The sequence below is a fragment of the Oncorhynchus mykiss genome, chromosome 20 (genome assembly GCF_057628025.1).
Source record: "Oncorhynchus mykiss isolate SJ-2025 chromosome 20, ASM5762802v1, whole genome shotgun sequence".
NCBI lineage: Eukaryota > Metazoa > Chordata > Actinopteri > Salmoniformes > Salmonidae > Oncorhynchus > Oncorhynchus mykiss.
The window spans coordinates 4982938-5002810 of NC_143041.1; the positions used below are offsets into that span (position 1 = coordinate 4982938).

Genomic DNA, 19873 nt, shown 5'->3' on the forward strand with positions numbered 1-19873 from the left:
ACCAAAGTACGTTCATCCCTAGAAGACAGAACGCGTCTCCTTCCTGAGCGGTATGATGGCTGCGTGGTCTCGTGGTGTTTATACTTGCGTACTATTGTTTATACAGATGAACGTGATACCTTCAGGCATTTGGAAATTGCTCCCAATGATGAACAAGACTTGTGGAGGTCTACAATTGCTTTTCTGAGGTCTTGGCTGATTTATTTTGATTTTCCATGATGTCAAGCAAAGAGGCACAGAGTTTGAAGGTAGGCCTTGAAATACATCCACCAGTACACCTCCAATTTGTCAATTAGCCTATCAGAAGCTTCTAAAGCCATGACATCATTTTCTGGAATTTTCCATGCTGTTTAAAGGCACAGTCAACTTAGTGGATGTAAACTTCTGACCCACTGGAATTGTGATACAGTGAATTATAAATGAAATTATCTGTCTGTAAACAATTGTTGGAAAAATGACGGTGGTTGAAAAATGAGTTTTAATTACTCCAACCTAAGTGTATGTAAACTTCCGACTTCAACTGTAACTGTAAATCATGCAAATATAACTTGTGTGTGTGTAAGCAGTATATAAGAGAACGAATGGGACTGCCCTGGTGAAGCTCACTTCAGCCTGGACTTTATGCATCTGAGTTTCACTGCGACCTTTTTAGCTTGTTGTTATTAGGGGGCAGTATTTTCATTTTTGGAAAAATAACGTTCCCTAAGTAAACAATATTTTGTCAGGACAAGATGCTAGAATATGCATATAATTGATAGAAAACACTCTAAAGTTTCCAAAACTGTAACAATATTGTCTGTGAGTATAACAGAACTGATATTGCAGGCGAAAGCCTGAGAAAAATCCAATCCGGAAGTGCCTCATGTTTTGAAAGCTCTGCGTTCCAATGCGTTCCTATTGAGCAGTGAATGGGCTATCAACCAGATTACTTTTTCTACGTATTCCCCAAGGTGTTTACAGCATTGTGACGTAGTTTTACGCATTTATGTTGAAGAATACCCGTAAGCGGCTACATTGTGTAAGTGGTCACCTGATGGCTCTCAGAGTGAATCTCGCGTAAAATACAGAGGTAGCTATTTTTCCAATCGGTCCTACTAAAAAACCTGTCCCGGTGGATATATAATATGTCCCGGTGGATATATTATCGAATAGATATTTGAAAAACACCTTGAGGATTGATTATAAATAACGTTTGCCATGTTTCTGTCGATATTATGGAGCTAATTTGGAATATTTTTCCGTTTCCGTGACCTCAATTTCCGGTCGATTTCTCAGCCAAATGTGAAGAACAAACGGAGCTATTTCGCCTACAAAAATAATATTTTGGGAAAAAAGGAACATTGGCTATCTAACTGGGAGTCTCGTGAGTGAAACATTCGAAGCTCAAAGGTAAACGATTTAATTTGATTGCTTTTCTGATTTTCCTGACCAAGTTACCTGCTGCTAGCTGGACATAATGCTATGCTAGGCTATCGATAAACTTACACAAATGCTTGTCTTGCTTTGGCTGTAAACCATATTTAGAAAATCTGAGATGACAGGGTGATTAACAAAAGGCTAAGCTGTGTCTCAACATATTTCACTTGTGATTTTCATGAATAGGAATATTTTCTAGTAATATTTATGTCCGTTGCATTATGCTAATTAGTATCAGTCGATGATTACGCTCCCGGACCCGGGATGGGGAGTCACTAGAGGTTAAAGAGTTATTCATTTAAGATTGACTTCGAGTGTCTCGTGTAGAGTTTCCACAAGAATTTGGCGTCACAAACTGCATGACTGATTCTGCCTGTCGAGCTTTCTAGTGAGGGTCTGCAAGAAAAACCAGAAATTTCCAGAATGAAGGGTTTGAAAGTGTCTATGGTTGTATGCATTCATTGTTTACTTACTCATTTGATAGTTTAAGTAATAACTAAATTAATAAATTGTTATGATAATTATCAGAGTGAGTGATAAGAGTAGGGAATGTAGTGGAACATTTGTTTGTCCTTTTCTATAAAAAAATGTCTGTGTTCATGCAAGTGACTGATTGAATGTGCCTGAGAGGAATCCTCACTATCAGTATCTGCAATTTGGCAGTACGCCCAGAACCTTGTTTTGAGAATGAAAGGGATATCTCAGTTTCAAGTTCTCAGCTTGGAGAGAAGAAGCTTTGTGGGGTATTGTTGGGTCACATGCATGAACCAAACGTTAACGATTAATTCATTATGAATATTTTAATTCATGCAAATATAACTTGTCTGTGTAAGCAGTATAGTAGAGATAACGGGACTGCCCTGGTGAAGCTCACTTCAGACCGGTGTTGTGACCTTAAAACAATTCCATATAGTTTAGTAGAACACCCCCCCTTTGTGCCCCAATATTTGAAATTTCACCTATTATAAGGTTGTAATTTCATATTCCCAATCAGCTGACTATTTAGAAGGGAAGCACAGGTTTTCGGACACAGCCTAAGAGAGAAAGAGAGAGGGGGGAGGGTATAGAGATTAAGAGAGGCTTGAGTGTGTTGCAGTTGATGATTACTCACTTGCTGATGTACTCCCCGCTCAGCACTTTGCCACAGGCCTTGCACTTGAAGCAGCCAAGGTGCCACTGTCTTTCCAGAGCCAATAGGGCCTGGCCATTCTTAATGTCCCTACCACAGCCTGCACAGTCTGAAACACACAAACACACTTTTAGCATGATCAGAAAGACAGAGCAGACATGGCATACACAAAAGCGCACACACACCTATGATTTATCTTTCAAATTAAACCATTAGGTGGCGATGTGAGCTAATAGAAAACTCCTCATTGTCCAAGGGCACAAAGTGATTTATGTTTTCAATATAACATTCAATACATGAGGCTCCAGGTTTTTTTACCCATAAAATACTGATTATATAAATACATGAAGGTAATTGTAACGTTGTCTGCTGACAGTCGTCAAGCAAGTTCAGGGACTGAGTGTTAATAAATAAATGCAACATAATACAAAACATGAAAAAAAATAACGCCTGGGGAAGGAACCAAAATGTAATCAGGGAAGTGATGGAGTCCAGGTGAGTCTGATGACGCGCAGGGGCGCGTAATGATGGTGACAGGTGTGTGTCCTAATGAGCAGCTTGGTGACCTAGAGGTCGGAGAGGAAGCACACATGACAGTAATAACAACATAGAAGAAACATCCCTTTTCCAGGACCTTCTCTTTCACAGATAATTAATAAAAATCTAAATAACTTCACAAATCTTTATTGTAAAGGGTTTAAACACTATTCCCATGCTTGTTCAATGAACCATAAACAATTAATGAACATGCACCTGTGGAACGGTCGTTAAGACACTAACAGCTTACAGACGGTAGGCAATTAAGGTCACAGTTATGAAGACTAAGGATACTAAAGAGGCCTTTCCACTGACTCTGAAAAAACACCAAAAGAAAGATGCCCAGGGTCCCTGCTCATCTGCGTGAACGTGCCTTAGGCATGCTGCAAGGAGGCATGAGGACTGCAGATGTGGCCAGGACAAAAAATTGCAATGTCCATACTGTGAGACGCCTAAGACAGTGCTACAGGGAGACAGGATGGACAGCTGATCGTCCTCGCAGTGGCAGACCACGTGTAACAACACCTGTACAGGATCGGTACATCCGAACATCACATCTGTGGGGCAGGTACAGGAGGGCAACAACAACTGCCCGTGTTACACCAGGAATGCGCAATCCCTCCATCAGTGGTCAGACTGTCTGCAATAGGCTGAGAGAGGCTGGACTAAGGGTTTGTAGGCCTGTTGTAAGACAGCTCCCCAGGTCCTCCCCAGACATCACCGGCAACAACGTCACCTATGGGCACAAACCCACAGTCGCTGGACCAGACAGGACTGGCAAAAAGTGCTCTTTGCTGACGAGTCGTGGTTTTGTCTCACCAGGGGTGATGGTCGAATTCGCATTTATCGTTGAAGGAATGAGTGTTACACCGAGGCCTGTACTCTGGAGCAGGATCGATTTGGAGGTGGATGGTCTGGGGTGATGTGTCACATCATCATTGGATGATTGTCAGTGCAGGCAATCTTGTTGTCAGTGCAGGCAATCTCAACGCTGCACGTTACAGGGGAGACATCCTCCTCCCACATGTGGTACCCTTCCTGGAGGCTCATCCTGACATGCCACCTGCCATACTGCTCGTTCTGTGCGTGATTTCCTGCAATACAGGAATGTCAGTGTACTGCCATGGCCAGCGAAGAGCCCGGATCTCAATCCCATTGAGCACGTTTGGGACCTGTTGGATCAGAGGGTGAGGGCTAGGACCATTCCCCCCAGAAATGTCCGGGAACTTGCAGGTGCCTTGGTGGAAGAGTAGAGTAACATCTCACAGCAAGTGGAACATCTGGTGCAATCCATGAGAAGGAGATGCACTGCAGTGTTTAATGCAACTGGTGGCCACACAAGATAGACTGTTACTTCTGATTTTGACCCCCCCTCCTTTGTTCAGGGGCACATTATTCAATTTCTGTTAGTCACATGTCTGTGGAACTTGTTCAGTTTATGTCTCAGTTGTTAAATCTCGCTATGTTCAGAAAAATATTTACACATGTTAAGTTTTGCTGAAAATAAATGCAGTTGACAGTGAGAGGACCTTTCTTTTTGGCTGAGTTTAGAAGCATAAGCATTTCGCTACACTCGCAATAACATCTGATAACCATGTGTGTGTGACCAATAGAATTTGATTTGATCTCTCGTGACCACAAGGGAGAGATGTATATTGTTTTGAAAAGAGATGCTTGACAGCTAATCTAACAGCTAATTCTTTATGATGGCAGCCATGTTTATATTTGACAAGCAAAAACTCCCTGATCCCAGAATGCCATTCACTATAAAATGCAAATAAAAAAAGTCAAAGATGGCTGCACCCATTGCCTGAAAAATCTGAATTGAGTTTGGCCACTTTTCAGCATATTACAAATCTTCAACGTACGTGTTACAGTGTATACAAGAACCAGAGCACATGACTTAATAAGTCATTTACAGTTTTTGGCAAATCACAAAGCAAATAAAATGTTATCACCTCACAGATCATCACCCCAAATACAAGTCTACTTCCTAGCCTTACCGTAGCATGAATGCTAAACAGGGTTGCCAGATTTGGATGTAACCATTTTTGTGGGGTTTGTGGGGGGGGGTTCATTTAATTTGAGGGGAATTTCAGCCCTTCACCTCATTTTGTTATAACATCTTTGGATGTTTACGTGACAACCAGAATACATTGTATGACGTCAACAAACATGGGGTCACACATCATAATCAGTACAACCTTCCAAAAAGTATTTTACACACATTATATTTGTCCATTACAATCCATGAAACTATCGGAATGCATGATTTGTCACATGATTTGTCACCAGTCCTTGAAAATGTGATTAAACAGTAAATACATTACGCCTTACGCACACATACGGTGTGCTAAAGTAGAAACAACAACATCATATACAGAAACTATAATGATACTGTAATAAGGCACTTACTTTGATAAGAACGCACCCATATGCAAAGTTATTGGTGGTAAGGAAAACAACAAGGAAGGCAATGCAGGCGGAAAATGTGCCAGGGGGGAAAATGTCTGCATACCTGATCTGGGGAAACACTGGGGAAGTGCTTGGGCTCTAGTCAAAGAGAGAAGTTTGTCCAGCTCAGTAAAGCTCAGTATAAAAATAAATTGTGCGTAATAGTGAAATGGGCTACTTCTATGTGAATTAATGAGGAGGAGGAACACACCTCAATTCAAACTGTTGTTAAAAAAGAATTTGAAATTGACTAGATGAAATATAGCCTATTGATAATTAGCAGGCAGAATGCCTTGGTTTGAGGGCAGTGTGGGTTAAATGTCCTGTTGCGTAACAATCACATTTTGGAACAGTGAATGCGTTCTGCCGTCACATACATAGAAAACTCACGCTGGGGCTACCGATGGAGATATTTAGAACTCACACATGTAAAGGTTAAACATTCACAAGGCTGCTGGGCCAGACGGATAACCAGGACACATACTCAGAGCATGCACTGACCAGCTGGCAAGTGTTTTCATTGATATTTTCAAACTCTCCCTGACCCAGTCTGTAATACCTACATTTCAAGCAGACCAACATAGTCCCTGTGCCCATGTGTTAAACAGAGTGACTAAGGTAGTGTATTAATAACAAAGATTTAAATACTAAAAGTGGTGAAAATAGTAGCCTACAATAAGGAAAAACTCCAGGTAAAAATACACTTTATCTAGTCCTTGTCCTATATTCTAATCTGACTTTGGTGTAGGTCACGTTGTTCTTCACACTACCATTTCTGGTAAATGCACACTATTTCAAATAAAATATATGTTTATTTGTCACATGATACAGTAGGTGTAAACGGTACAGTGACATGGTTATTTGCATAGTAGCAATATCAAAATTAGAAAGTGTCTAGATACAAATATTTTATAATAAATAGATGATGCTTACCCAGACACACTTGTCTAAATTGATTGGTCATGTGAAATAAATGTTATAACCACCCCGCCCCCAGCCACATCTATCGAAGTGGATGGGTCACTATTGTCTAGACATGTTCATGAAATGCTATATGAGATTGCTGTAATCCCCCCAAATACACCTGGCTAACTTGATGGGTCATGTGGAAGAGAGGATATAGCCACCCCACAGCCACATCTTGCTAAGTGAATGGGTCTCTACAGAAGCTGTAAATGGCACATTGAAATGCTATATGAGATGGCTGTAATCCCCCCAGATACACCTGGCTAACTTGATGGGTCATGTGGAAGAAAGGATATAGCCACCCCACAGCCACATCTAGCTAAGTGAATGGGTCTCTACAGAAGATGTAAATGGCACAGTGAAATGCTATATGAGATGGCTGTAATCCCCCCAAGTAAAACCTGGCTAACTTGATGGGTCATGTGGAAGAGAGGATCTAGCCACCCCACAGCCACATCTTGCTAAGTGGATGGGTCTCTAAAGAAGCTGTAAATGGCACAGTGAAATGCTATATGAGATGGCTGTAATCCCCCCAGATACACCTGGCTAACTTGATGGGTCATGGGGAAGAGAGGATATAGCCACCCCACAGCCACATCTTGCTAAGTGAATGGGTTTCTACAGAAGCTGCAAATGGCACCTGTGGAAGAAAGGATATAGCCACCCCACAGCCACATCTAGCTAAGTGAATGGGTCTCTACAGAAGATGTAAATGGCACAGTGAAATGCTATATGAGATGGCTGTAATCCCCCCAAGTAAAACCTGGCTAACTTGATGGGTCATGTGGAAGAGAGGATCTAGCCACCCCACAGCCACATCTAGCTAAGTGAATGGGTCTCTACAGAAGCTGCAAATGGCACATTGAAATGCTATATGAGATGGCTGTAATCCCCCCAGATACACCTGGCTAACTTGATGGGTCATGGGGAAGAGAGGATATAGCCACCCCACAGCCACATCTTGCTAAGTGAATGGGTTTCTACAGAAGCTGCAAATGGCACATGTGGAAGAGAGGATATAGCCACCCCACAGCCACATCTAGCTAAGTGAATGGGTCTCTACAGAAGCTGCTATTGAAATGCTATATGAGATGGCTGTAATCCCCCCAGATACACCTGGCTAACTTGATGGGTCATGTGGAAGAGAGGATATAGCCACCCCACAGCCACATCTAGCTAAGTGAATGGGTCTCTACAGAAGCTGTAAATGGCACAGTGAAATGCTTACTTGCATATTTAGATTGTAGCAATAGCAAAAATAGAAAGCGTTAAAAACAATAACAAAATGTGTCAATGCCAGTAGAGAAAGAACAAAATAATATACCATATGTACAAGATTTGTAAATTTTTTATTTTCACCTTTTTTTAACCAGGGAGACAAGTTGAGAACAAGTTCGCATTTACAATGGCGAAATTGGAGGAATTGGTTTTGGGGGTGACCAGAGAGATATACCTACTGGAGCGCGTGCTACAGGTGGGTGCTGCTATGGTGACCAGCGAGCTGAGATAAGGGGGAACTTTACCTAGCAGGGTCTTGTAGATGACCTGGAGCCAGTGGGTTTAGCTACGAGTATGAAGCGAGGGCCAGCCGATGAGAGCGTACAGGTCGCAGTGGTGGGTAGAATATGGGGCTTTGGTGACAAAACGGATGGCACTGTGATATATTATATCTAATTTATGGAGAATTAGAGGATATTTTGTAGATGACGTCGCCGAAGTCGAGGATCGGTAGGATGGTCAGTTTTACGAGGGTATGTTTGGCAGCATGAGTGAAGGATGCTTTGCTACGAAATAGGAAGCCAATTCTAGATTTAACGTTGGATTGGAGATGTTTGATGTGAGTCTGGAAGGAGAGTTTACAGTCTAACCAGAGACCTAGGTATTTGTAGTTTTCCACATATTCTAAGTCAGAACTGTCCAGAGTAGTGTTGCTGGACAGGCGGGCAGGTGCAGGCAGCGATCGGTTGAAAAGCATGCATTTAGTTTGACTTGTATTTAAGAGCAGTTGGAGGCCACGGAAGGAGAGCTGTATGGCATTGAAGCTCGTCTGGAGGGTTAAAACCTCTCTGGGATATGTTGGGACAGTAGCGTCCCACAAAAGCCAGAGAAAATGTAGAGCGCCAAATTAAAATAATTTCCTATAAAATCAAACTTTCATGAAATCACACATGTAAGATACCAAATTAAAGCTACACACGTTGTGAATCCAGCCAACATGTCAGATTTCAAAAAGGCTTTTCGGTGAAAGCAAACGATGCTATTATCTGAGGATAACACCTCTGTAAACAAAAGAGAGAAAACATATTTCAACCCTGCAGGCGTGATACAAAACACAGAAATAAAAATATAATTCATGCCTTACCTTTGACGAGCTTCTTCTGTTGGCACTCCAATATGTCCCATAAACATCACAAAATGGTCCTTTGTTCGATAAATTCCGTCCATATATATCCAAAACGTCCATTTATTTGGCGCGTTTGATCCAGATAAACACCTGTTCCAACTTGCGCAACGTGACTACAAAATATCTCAAAAGTTACCTGTACATTTTGCCAAAACATGCCCAAACTACTTTTGATGTGATGGACCCCGTGCCTAGCGGGTTGAAATATGATTGTCTGTGTTTGTTTGCTGGGGTGCTGTCCTCAGATAATAGCATTGTTTTCTGGATTAACAACAAGTGTAGCTTTAATTTGGTGTATTGCATGTGTGATTTCATGAAAGTTTAATTTTTATAGTAGTTTATTTGAATTTGGCACTCTGCATTTTCACTGGATGTTGGCCAGATGGGTCCCACATATCCCAGAGAAGTTAATGGTCTGTGGGATGTTCAAAGTTTCGGATATTTTTTTATAACCCAACCCTGATATGTACTTCTACACAACTTTGTCCCTGACCTGTTTGGAGAGCTCCTTGGTCTTCATGGTGCCACTTGCCTGGTGGTGCCCCTTGCTTAGTGGTGTTGCAGACTCTGGGGCCTTTCAGAACAGGAGTATATTTTTACTGAGATCATGTGACAGATCATGTGGCACTTAGATTGCACACAGGTGGACTTTATTTAACTAACTACGTGACTTCTGAAGGTAATTGGTTGCACCAGATCTTATTTAGGGGCTTCATAGCAAAGGGGTGATTACATTTGCACGAACCACTTTTCTGTTTTTATTTTTTAGAATATTTAACACAATATATTTTTAATTTCATGTCACCAATTTGGACTATTTTGTCCATTACATGAAATCAAAATAAAAATCTATTTAAGTTACAGGTTGTAATGCAACACAATAGGAAAAATGCCAAGGGGGATGAATACTTTTGCAAGGCACTGTACTACAGTTTTTGTCGATAGAAATTCACTCGCATTTTTGTCAAATGTGCTTTGCTACAATAATTGCGCCCTCAGGATATGTGGTTTCCAGTTTGCATAAAGTGCAGTTAAGTTCTTTGAGGGCCGTTGTGGTATCGGCTTGAGGGGGAATATACACGGCTGTGACTTTTACCGATGAGAATAGGAATCAGTTAATTTGCCCTGTGGGGTACGAACAAAGGATCCGATTTGGGAAAGTCCTATTCCTGGTTGTAATGCTGGTGAGTTACCGTCGCTCTAATATCCAACAGATCATCTATGTAGAAACGCCCCAAAAATCCTGTAAGAAATAACACATAAAAAAAAGAAATACTGCAAAGTTTCCTAAGAGCTAGGAGCAAGGCAGCCCTATCTGCCCAGTGCCATTTTCAGCATGATCATTACACAGGTGCACCTAGTGCTGGGGACAATAAAAGGCCACTCTAAAATGTTCAGTTTGTCACACAACACAATGCCACAGATGTCTCAAGTTTCGAGGGAGCATGTAATTGGCATGCTGACTGCAGGAATATCCACCGGAGATGTCGCCAGATAATTGAATGTTGAATGAATTTCTCTACCATATGCCGCCTCAACGTAATTTTAGAGTATTTGGCAGATACGCCATCTGGCCTCCATAACCATAGAGCACGTGTAACCACGCCAGCCAGGACCTCCACATCCGGCTTCTTCACCTAAGACCAGCCACCCAGACATCTGGTGAAACTGTGGGTTCGTACAACCAAATAATTTTTGCACATGCTGTCAGAAACCGTCCCAGGGAAGGTCATCTGCATACTCGTCCTCACCAGCGTCTTGACCTGACTGCAGTTCGGCATCGTAATTGACTTCAGTGGACAAATGTTCACCTTCTATGGCCACTGGCATGCCAGAGAAGTGTGCACTTCAGGGAAGAATCTTGGTTTCTACTGTACCGGCCAGATGGCCAGCATATTTGGGATGCTCTAGATCGCCGTGTACGACAGTGTGTTCCAGTTCCCGCCAATAACCAGCAACTTTGCACAACCATTAGCCTTTATGGGATTGGTGCCACCCCCGCAGGACGGTTGAGTTAATGTAGGCTAATGTGATTAGCATGAGGTTGTAAGTAAAATAAAATCCCAGGACATAGACATATCTGATATGGGCAGAAGCTTAAATTCCTGTTAATCTAACTACACTTTCCAATTTACAGAAGCTATTACAGTGAAAGAATATCATGCTATTGTTTGAGGAGAGTGCACAATTATGAAATTGAAATTGTATTAATAAATCAATTAGGCACATTTAGGCAGTCTCGATACAACATTTTGAACAGATCTGCAATGGTTCATTGGATCAGTCTAAAATGTTGCACATCTAGTGGCCAAAATCAAAATTGCACCTGGGCTGGAAAAATACATGATGGCCTTTCTCTTGCATTTAATAGATGATTGTAATTACAAAAACGTTTATTTTCTTTGTATTATCTTTTACCAGATCTAATGTGTTTTTTTCTCCCACATTAATTTTACATTTCCACAAACTCCAAAGTGTTTCCTTTCAAACGGTAGAACAAATATGCATATCCTTGCTTCAGGTCCTGAGCAATTATATTTGGGTATGTCATTTTAGTCAAAAATTGAAAAAAAGGGTCTGATACTTAGAGAAGTGGGACAACATTCCACAGGACAGAATCAACTGCCTGATCATCCTATGCGAAGGAGATGTGTCATGCTGCATGAGGCAAATGGTGGCTACACCAGATACTGACTGGTTTTCTAATCCATACCCGTACCTTTTTTTAAGGTATCTGAACCCAACAAATGCATGTCTGTATTCCCAGTCATCTGAAATCCATAGATTAGGGCCAAATGAATTTATTTCGATTGACTGATTTCCTTATATGAACTGTAACTCAGTAAAATCTTTGAAATTGTTGCATGTTGCGTTTATCTTTTTGTTCTGTGTAATTACTAATAATTCCTCTTTATTCTGTACTTTCAGAAACCACACACATAAATACACTGAACATCTTTCTTGCCGAAGATTGTGGCCAGCTTTTGTATGCTAGTAACATACTGTTTGAACCTATATGTAATGGTTGTTCATTTAATTGAAGTAGTAGTAGTGGTTGAAGCAAACTAACTAGTTTTACTAGAAGAAAGAAAAACGGCAAGAAAAGACTGACAACTGTCATTTCATTATAAATATGCATAACCCATATTTCAATATTCATATAGTAATTGAACAACCAAAACTGCACTCCCACCCTCCAAGTAATCCTCCAGCAGCTCTGTCATGAGGTTCTTTTTGTACTTTCAGTAGGTAATCATCCCACCTATGGGGAAATGGAGTGGGGAGAATGAAGAAGTGGGAGGGGGTAGGTGGGTGAGCTATTGTCAATATAATTGCATATTGGAACTTTATGTCCAATTCTAAAATAAAATAAAAAACTAGTTCAGTAATATTTTCAGCTGTAAGATGACTTTGAAGTATGTGGCTATTGAGAAATGAATGCCGATCAGATGGAAAAATATCTTCTTATACCACTTTGTAGTTTTCTCAGCGCATTCCACAAAACTGTTCATCATGTTCACCTTATTCACTACCCCCATTTTGAGGTTACAGTACACAGTCTGCTTTGATCTTTCCCTCTCCCGTCAGGTGGTCGACCTTCCCTGTGGCCGACAGGGTTGCTGTATGGACAATGCAGAGGACATGGACGTCTTGTTTGTCATGCTATTTTACTGTCAGCTGTTGACCGTTCTCATTGAACTCCACTTCCTCATCTTCCTGCTTCCGAAATACTGGCATCCCCTTCATGTTTGACAGGACTGTGCCACAGGCCACTTTGCAGTTGAAGAGCAGATGCTGGAAGAGTGTGGGACTGTACCGATTGTCCACGTACAAAGTGTGTCCGTTCCTAAGAAGTGGAGCCAGCATGGTCAACACCATGGACCCGGACACCCCAAGCCCCTCACAATGTTGGATGTCAGTGATGGACCCTGTGTAGACTATATTGTCCTAGACAAATCCTGTATTCACGTCGCACATAACAAAGAACTTGACCCCAAACCTGTGCATTTTGGAGGGAATGTACTGAGAGAAAGCTAGCCTACGCTTCCATAACATCAGGGACTCGTCAATGCATAGGTTTTTGTATGGCACAAAGACCAGACCAAATGCTGATGTCATGCTGGTAAGAACATTGATTTGTATAAAATTGGTCATTTAGGTTGGCAGTAGCCTTGTTTACGAAATGCAGGCATCACAGCAGAACTAGGAAGGGAAAAGAGAGTGACAAAGAAGGGAGTTGCAAACATAGGATCTGTGCTCCAGTGTTCTCTTATGGTGTTATTTACTATTCAGATGAGAAGGACTGTCACCAGGAAGGTATACATTTCACTAATTGTGGTTGTCACCCATTTAGCGAGCCGCCCCTCACTCTTGGCTCTCTCTTCTCCTGTAGCTCCAAGGCAAATTGATTGGTCTCCTCTAATATGTCTCCCACCAGCTCCTCTGTCAGAAACAGCTTGAAGCACTCTGCCTCAGAGGGAGATGGCAAGGGGCTTTGCACTCCAGACTGATACTCAGCAGGGCCGGAGGGGTGAAATGGCTGGTTGCCTTCCAGCTACCGCAGACCTGCCGTACTTCACCCACTGTTGGTCTGCCTCCATCACCACCATAATCTCCAGAATGACCGGGGACTTCATCGGTGGGAAAGGGGTTAAAATTATTATTGTCATATAATCTTACTTAATTGACCATGTATAGCAAGTTGAAATTTGGCCTTAGAATCAATGACCAAAAAATATGTATTTTCACGTTTCATTGAGCACCTAAAACGCACCGGATTTTAATGCCTGGAAAATACACATTTTCAAAGTCTGGAAACTACATATTTTTGACGAACGTATAAGGCGTCTTTTCAACATCCATATAAGACAGATTATTTTTCAACATAATTTTCCTTACTTGGGTGGATCCATTGTTGTTCCATTTGTCCAGTGAACTATGGACACCTCTCCCAGGAAGCGGTCTAGGATAGACTAATGTTAGAGAGGTTATACACTCTTAGATAAAAAAAAGCTACTAAGTAAGGTTCTTTGGCTTGTCTCCTCTATGATGGGTCCTGCCTAGAACCCTCTATAAATGGTTCTACCAAACACTTTTTTTATCATCTAAAGGTTCTTCCTAGAACTCTCTTTGAAGGGTTCTTCCTAGAACCATCTATGAATTATTCCACCAGCCTTATTAACCTTTAAAATGAAACTCTTTATGACATTACATAAATCATATGGACTTTCTTTGAGGGCCTAGTTATAGCCTAACACAGTGGTCGGAAACTCCTGGTTTACAAGTCACATTATGCTGGCTTGCAAAGTGATGTGTAATTCCTATTGGAATCCAGCTAGAGTGAAGATATCCAACAATTGGATTTTAAAAATGTTATTTAGGCTTTATTTAACTAGGAAAGTCTGTTAAGAACAAATTCTTATTTACAATGATGGAAAGGGAGGGTTGATAAATGAGACAACCTAAATCATGTTAACAGAAACAATCATCCCACGAGAAAAAAAAAACTCACCACAGCCGGATGAAATTTATGACACCTGTGGTAAGGGATCCTCAAAAATGATTTGGACACCCCTCACTCACCCACACACACACATGCACGTATGGACACACACAGTTGCACGCATGCACGGACACCACACACTTACTGCTGGAGCTGCTGATGTCTTTGGGGGTAGGGGACATAGGGTGGATGCAGTGTTGACAGAGACAGTCTTTCCCATTAAAGGTGACACGATCTCCAGTAGGAAATGGTCGTCTGAGAGTGAGAGAGAGAGAGAGTGAGAGAAGAGATACGTCTACAGTATGTGTATGTGCGTGTCTGTGTCTGTGTGTGTATATGCATGTGCATGTGGTAGCACAATGATCTTACTTGCAGATTGTGCAGACGAAACAGGCCGGATGGTACGTCTTGCCGAGAGCAGTGACCACCTCTCCCTCTACAAAGCTCCCACAGCCATTGCAGCATGTGCCATGGAGCCGCTGGTAGTCCAACGTGCACAGGTAGTCCCCGTTCTTCATGAAGAAACCTCCCTGAGCCAAGTCGCACCCGCACACTGAACACACAAACACAACATGTATTCGCTTAGCATACATGCTAAAATTAGAAAAGTTATCTCAGAATCCATCTTCATCCATCTTCATCAAAATTTTGCCTTCATTTCTTCACAAAATAAAACATTTAATTTCTTCCCACATAAAATGTCTGTAGGTAGCATTATGCTGCAATTAATTAGTAATCTCAGACAAAAAAAATGTCAAGACTCCAGCCACCCTTGTCATAGACTGTTCTTTCTGCTATCGCACGCCAAGCGGTACTGGAGTGCCAAGTCTATGTCCAAGAGGCTTCTAAACAGCTTCTTCCCCCAAGCCAAAAGACTCATGAACAGCTAATCAAATGACTACCCAGACTATTTGGAATCCCCCTCCCCCTTTCCTCTGCTGCTACTCTCTGTTATTATCTATGCATAGTCACTTTAATAACTCTACCCACATGTACATATTACCTCAATTACCCCGACACCGGTGCCCGGTTTTGAACTGCCATTGTTATTTACTGCTGCTTTTTAACTATTAGTTATTCATATCTCTTTTTTGTTGGTATTTTCTCAAAACTGCATTGTTGGTTAAGGGCTTGTAAGTAAGCATTTCACTGTAAGGTTGTATTCGGCACATGAGACAAATAAAATGTGATTTGATTTACACAGTAGCTCCAATTTGAGTAATGGAGGATTCCAGAAGTATGTCAGAACATGGCTGCACGATTTGGACAAAATACAGTTGAAGTCAGAAGTTTACATACACCTCACAGCCAAATACATTTAAACTCAGTTTTTCACAATTCCTGACATTTAATCTGGTTAAAAATTCCCTGTCTTAGGTCAATTAGGATCACCACTTTATTTAAGAATGTGCATGGTCTGAATAATAGTGGAAATTATTATTTATTTCAGTTTTTAATTCTTTCATCACATTCCCAGTGGGGCAGAAGTTTACATACACTCAATTAGTATTTGGTGGCATTTCCTTTAAATTGTTTAACTTGGGTCAACCATTTTAGGTAGCCTTCCACAAGCTACCCACAATAAGTTGGGTGAATTTTGGCCCATGACTCCTGTCGGAACTGGTGTAACTGAGTCAGGTTTGTAGGCCTCCTTGCTCGCACAAGCTTTTTCAGACATTTCTCCAAAAAGTACAATCTTTGTCTCCATGTGCAGTTGCAAACCGTAGTCTGGCTTTTTTATGGCAGTTTTGGAGCAGTGGCTTCTTCCTTGCTGAGCGGCCTTTCAGGTTATGTCGATATAAGACTTGTTTTACTGTGGATATAGATAATTTTGTATCTGTTTCCTCCAGCTTCTTCACAAGGTCTTTTGCTGTTGTTCTGGGATTGATTTGCACTTTTCGCACCAAAGTACGTTCATCTCTAGGAGACAGAACGCGTCTCCTTCCTGAGCGGTCCCGTGGTGTTTATACTTGTATACTATTGTTTGTACAGATGAACGTGGTACTTTCAGGCATTTGGAAATTGCTCCCAAGGATGAACCGAACTTGTGGAGGTCTACAATTTTTTCTCTGAGGTCTTGGCTGATTTCTTTTGATTTTTCCATGATGTCAAGCAAAGAGGCACTGAGTTTCAAGGTAGGCCTTAAAATACATCCACAGGTACACCTCCAAATGACTCAATTGATGTCAATTAGCCTATCAGAAGCTTCTAAAGCCATGACATACATTTCTGGAATTTTCCAAGCTGTTTAAAAGGCACAGTCAGCTTAGTGTACTGTATGTAAATGTCTGACCCACTGGAATTGTGATAAAATGAATAAGTGAAGTAATCGGTCTATAAACAATTTTTTGAAAAATTACTTGTGTCATGCACAAAGTAGATGTCCTAACCGACTTGCCAAAACTATAGTTTGTTAACAAGAAATTTGTGGAGTGGTTGAAAAATGAGTTTTAATGACTCCAATCTAAGTGTTTGTAAACTTCCAACTACAGCTGTATACTATACATTTTTGTGCATGTAGATATGTTTGTCCGTGTTCGATAGAGCCATTGGACGTCTTTCAGCGATGTTCCAATCAGCGGATTCATTGCTAAATATACAAGCACACATATTTTCTTCCAGTCTCTGAAAGACTACAACTTGTGTTGGGTGGTGCTTCCTGTTCTAGCCTCCGGCACTCCTCCAAGAGGCACCACTAACAACAACATCCTTTGGGCAAAACTGAAAGAACTGACCAGACGCAATGGCTTCAAGTGATTTCTCTCATCAACACGAATTCGACCAGAGAGTATTTTTGATGTTCTATTATCTACATTGTGACATTCAACCATACATGTTTCAACTGGACATTTTTGGGATAGCTAACGTTAGAAGCTCAGCTACAGCCGATGCCAGCATCAAGAGGGCAGATGACAAATATGGTGCCTAGCTAAGTAAGTTTCCGGCAAGCCACCTAGCTAGCTAACTTTAGTTTATCGACTGAAACCCATATTGTACTCCCAGTTAGCACATTGATTCCGGCTGAGAGTCGGGCCATTCGGCTGAGAGTCAGACTCAGCCGATGTCATGTGACCCGAGTCTGTCCCGCCTTCGGCAGGATTACGTATGGCTAGGATGTGACAATTGAGCTCGTGCCGTGATTTTGTTAACAACGTTAAACTTCAATGGTAAATTATATTTCTTATCCAATTTGGACATTAAGTAACTGGATAATTTTTGTAATAATATTCCGTAGAAAAGTATGTTAAAATGATTTTACTTCTGCTTAAGTTACCAGTGTAAAAAGGCAGGTGAAATGTAGCTTAACGTTAATTTATTGGACTGAGTAGGATATCGACACATAAAACGACAACGTTAACATAACGGGACTTCTAACATATTTCAAGGCCCGTTTCAAATCAGCAATCAAATTGTGTTGTCTGTGATGTTATTAACTTACAGAAAATTGCTAAACAACCTCTTCTGATTAATCAAGGTGATTGTTTCCTGAAAATGACAAGTTTTTGAATGTTAATGCAGTCACTTCGACACCTAAAAATCTCTTCTCTGTCTCTCTAGCCTGCCAGCTAATTCCAGCCCCAGTTCTTCCTCCTGCAGCTATTCAGCCAACAAAGATGATTAAGGTTCCTAAGAATTAATGTAAATGCAAATCGCTGCCCTTTAGTAATTCAGTTCAGCAATATGTGTTTCAGAGCTGCAGCCCTCAAAGTGAGCCAGAAATGACTGAGAAGTATTCAGAGTATAGTGTGACTTCAAACATCTGGCGAAGGAGTACTGCAAACGTGTCAAGATTTCTGACTCTATTTAAAAAGAGCTGTCTACACATAATGTAGAAAATGCTGCTGTTCCTTCGATATTTTATATGTCCAATGAGAGCGCAGAGGAAATGTTGGTCAGGACTTTGAGGAAGAACTGTTTGTGGATGCTTTGATGGACACTGCAGGTGTAGGAGAAGGTGAAGGTCAGGGTGAGTTTGATGAGGCTGAGGAGAACCGTTGATAATGAGAGTGATGTCGAGGAGATGGTTGACAATGAGGTTGAAAGTCAAACGGACCGTTTCAAAGACTACTTGGTGAATTGGGTTCTTGAATATGGAATAACATTAGTTGCGTTAAAAGCCCTGTTTTCGATTCTGAGGTTCCACCATCCAACCTTGATGCAAAGATGCAAGAACCCTCAATACCAACAGAGTTGACAGAGCTGCTGGTGGCACTTTTTAAAACTTTGGTATTCTAGGTTCTCTGACACAATTGACAAGCTTTGGCAGAAACTCCCAAATAGGTATACAAAAGTTATTCTATGCACCTGTGAGCATACATAAGTCACCAACTAGCATGGAAAAGTAAGACATGTCTAAAAAAAATAACCATGACACAAATACACAATCTAGTGGGCTAAATGTGGGACATTCAGAATCAGTGAGGGTCAGCAGTTACAGTCGACACCACAGCTTGCGTTTGGCTGGTCAGCATTATAAATTATGCATATTCATTTTCAATTTACACAGTATGTTTCACCTTGTGGACTTTATATCTGTGGAGAAGAAGGAGACCATCATGGGTCCAAGATGGCATGAGCTACTGGCCCCCTTATACAGTGGGGAGAAGAAGTATTTGATCCACTGCCGATTTTGCAGTTTTTCCTACTTACAAAGCATGTAGAGGTCTGTAATTTTTATCATAGGTGCACTTAAAAAGTGAGAGACGGAATCTAAAATAAAAATCCAGAAAATCACATTGTATGATTTTTAAGTAATTAATTTGCATTTTATTGCACTTTTATTTGCACACACTGCAGCAGGGATTTTGGCCCACTCCTCCATACAGACCTTCTCCAGATCCTTCAGGTTTCGGGGCTGTCGCTGGGCAATATGGACTTTCAGCTCCCTCCAAAGATTTTCTATTGGGTTCAGGTCTGGAGACTGGCTAGGCCACTCCAGGACCTTAAAGATGCTTCTTATGGAGCCACTCCTTAGTTGCCCTGGCTGTGTGTTTCGGGTCATTGTCATGCTCGAAGAGCCAGCCACAGTCCACACAGGTGGACTTAATTTAACTAATGATGTGACTTCTGAAGGTAATTGGTTACACCAGATCTTATTTAGGGCCTTCATAGCAAAGGAGGTGAATATATATGCACGCACCACTTTTCCGTTTACATTTTTTTGAAACAAGTTATTTTTTAAATTTCACTTCACCAATTTGGACTATTTTATGTATGTCCATTATATGATCCAAATTAATATCAATTTAAATTACAGGTTGTAATGCAACAAAATAGGAAAAACATAAAGGGGATGAACAATTTTGCAATGCACTGTAAACAAGTAATTTATGAAACCATGATGTGATGTATTACAGGATTGGATGTTGCCATTTCAATGTTTTTGAATTCCTTTGTGTATCAGAAAATTTGCTTGAGATAATCTCACTGCAACTGCTCACTGTGTCCATGTTGCATAACATAG

The 19873-nt window shown here is 41.1% G+C and overlaps 1 protein-coding gene across 1 annotated transcript in view; it reads right to left on the minus strand.

The window, feature by feature from the left end:
- Window positions 1-19873, minus strand: part of ablim1b (actin binding LIM protein 1b) — a 76530-nt gene that overhangs the window by 33488 nt on the left and 23169 nt on the right. The window contains exons 3-5 of the mRNA XM_090212037.1: window positions 14779-14962; window positions 14555-14664; window positions 2528-2654 (exon numbers count right to left, since the gene is read on the minus strand). Coding sequence (XP_090068163.1) covers window positions 2528-2654; window positions 14555-14664; window positions 14779-14962 — 421 coding nt within the window. The remainder of the gene's footprint in view (window positions 1-2527; window positions 2655-14554; window positions 14665-14778; window positions 14963-19873) is intronic.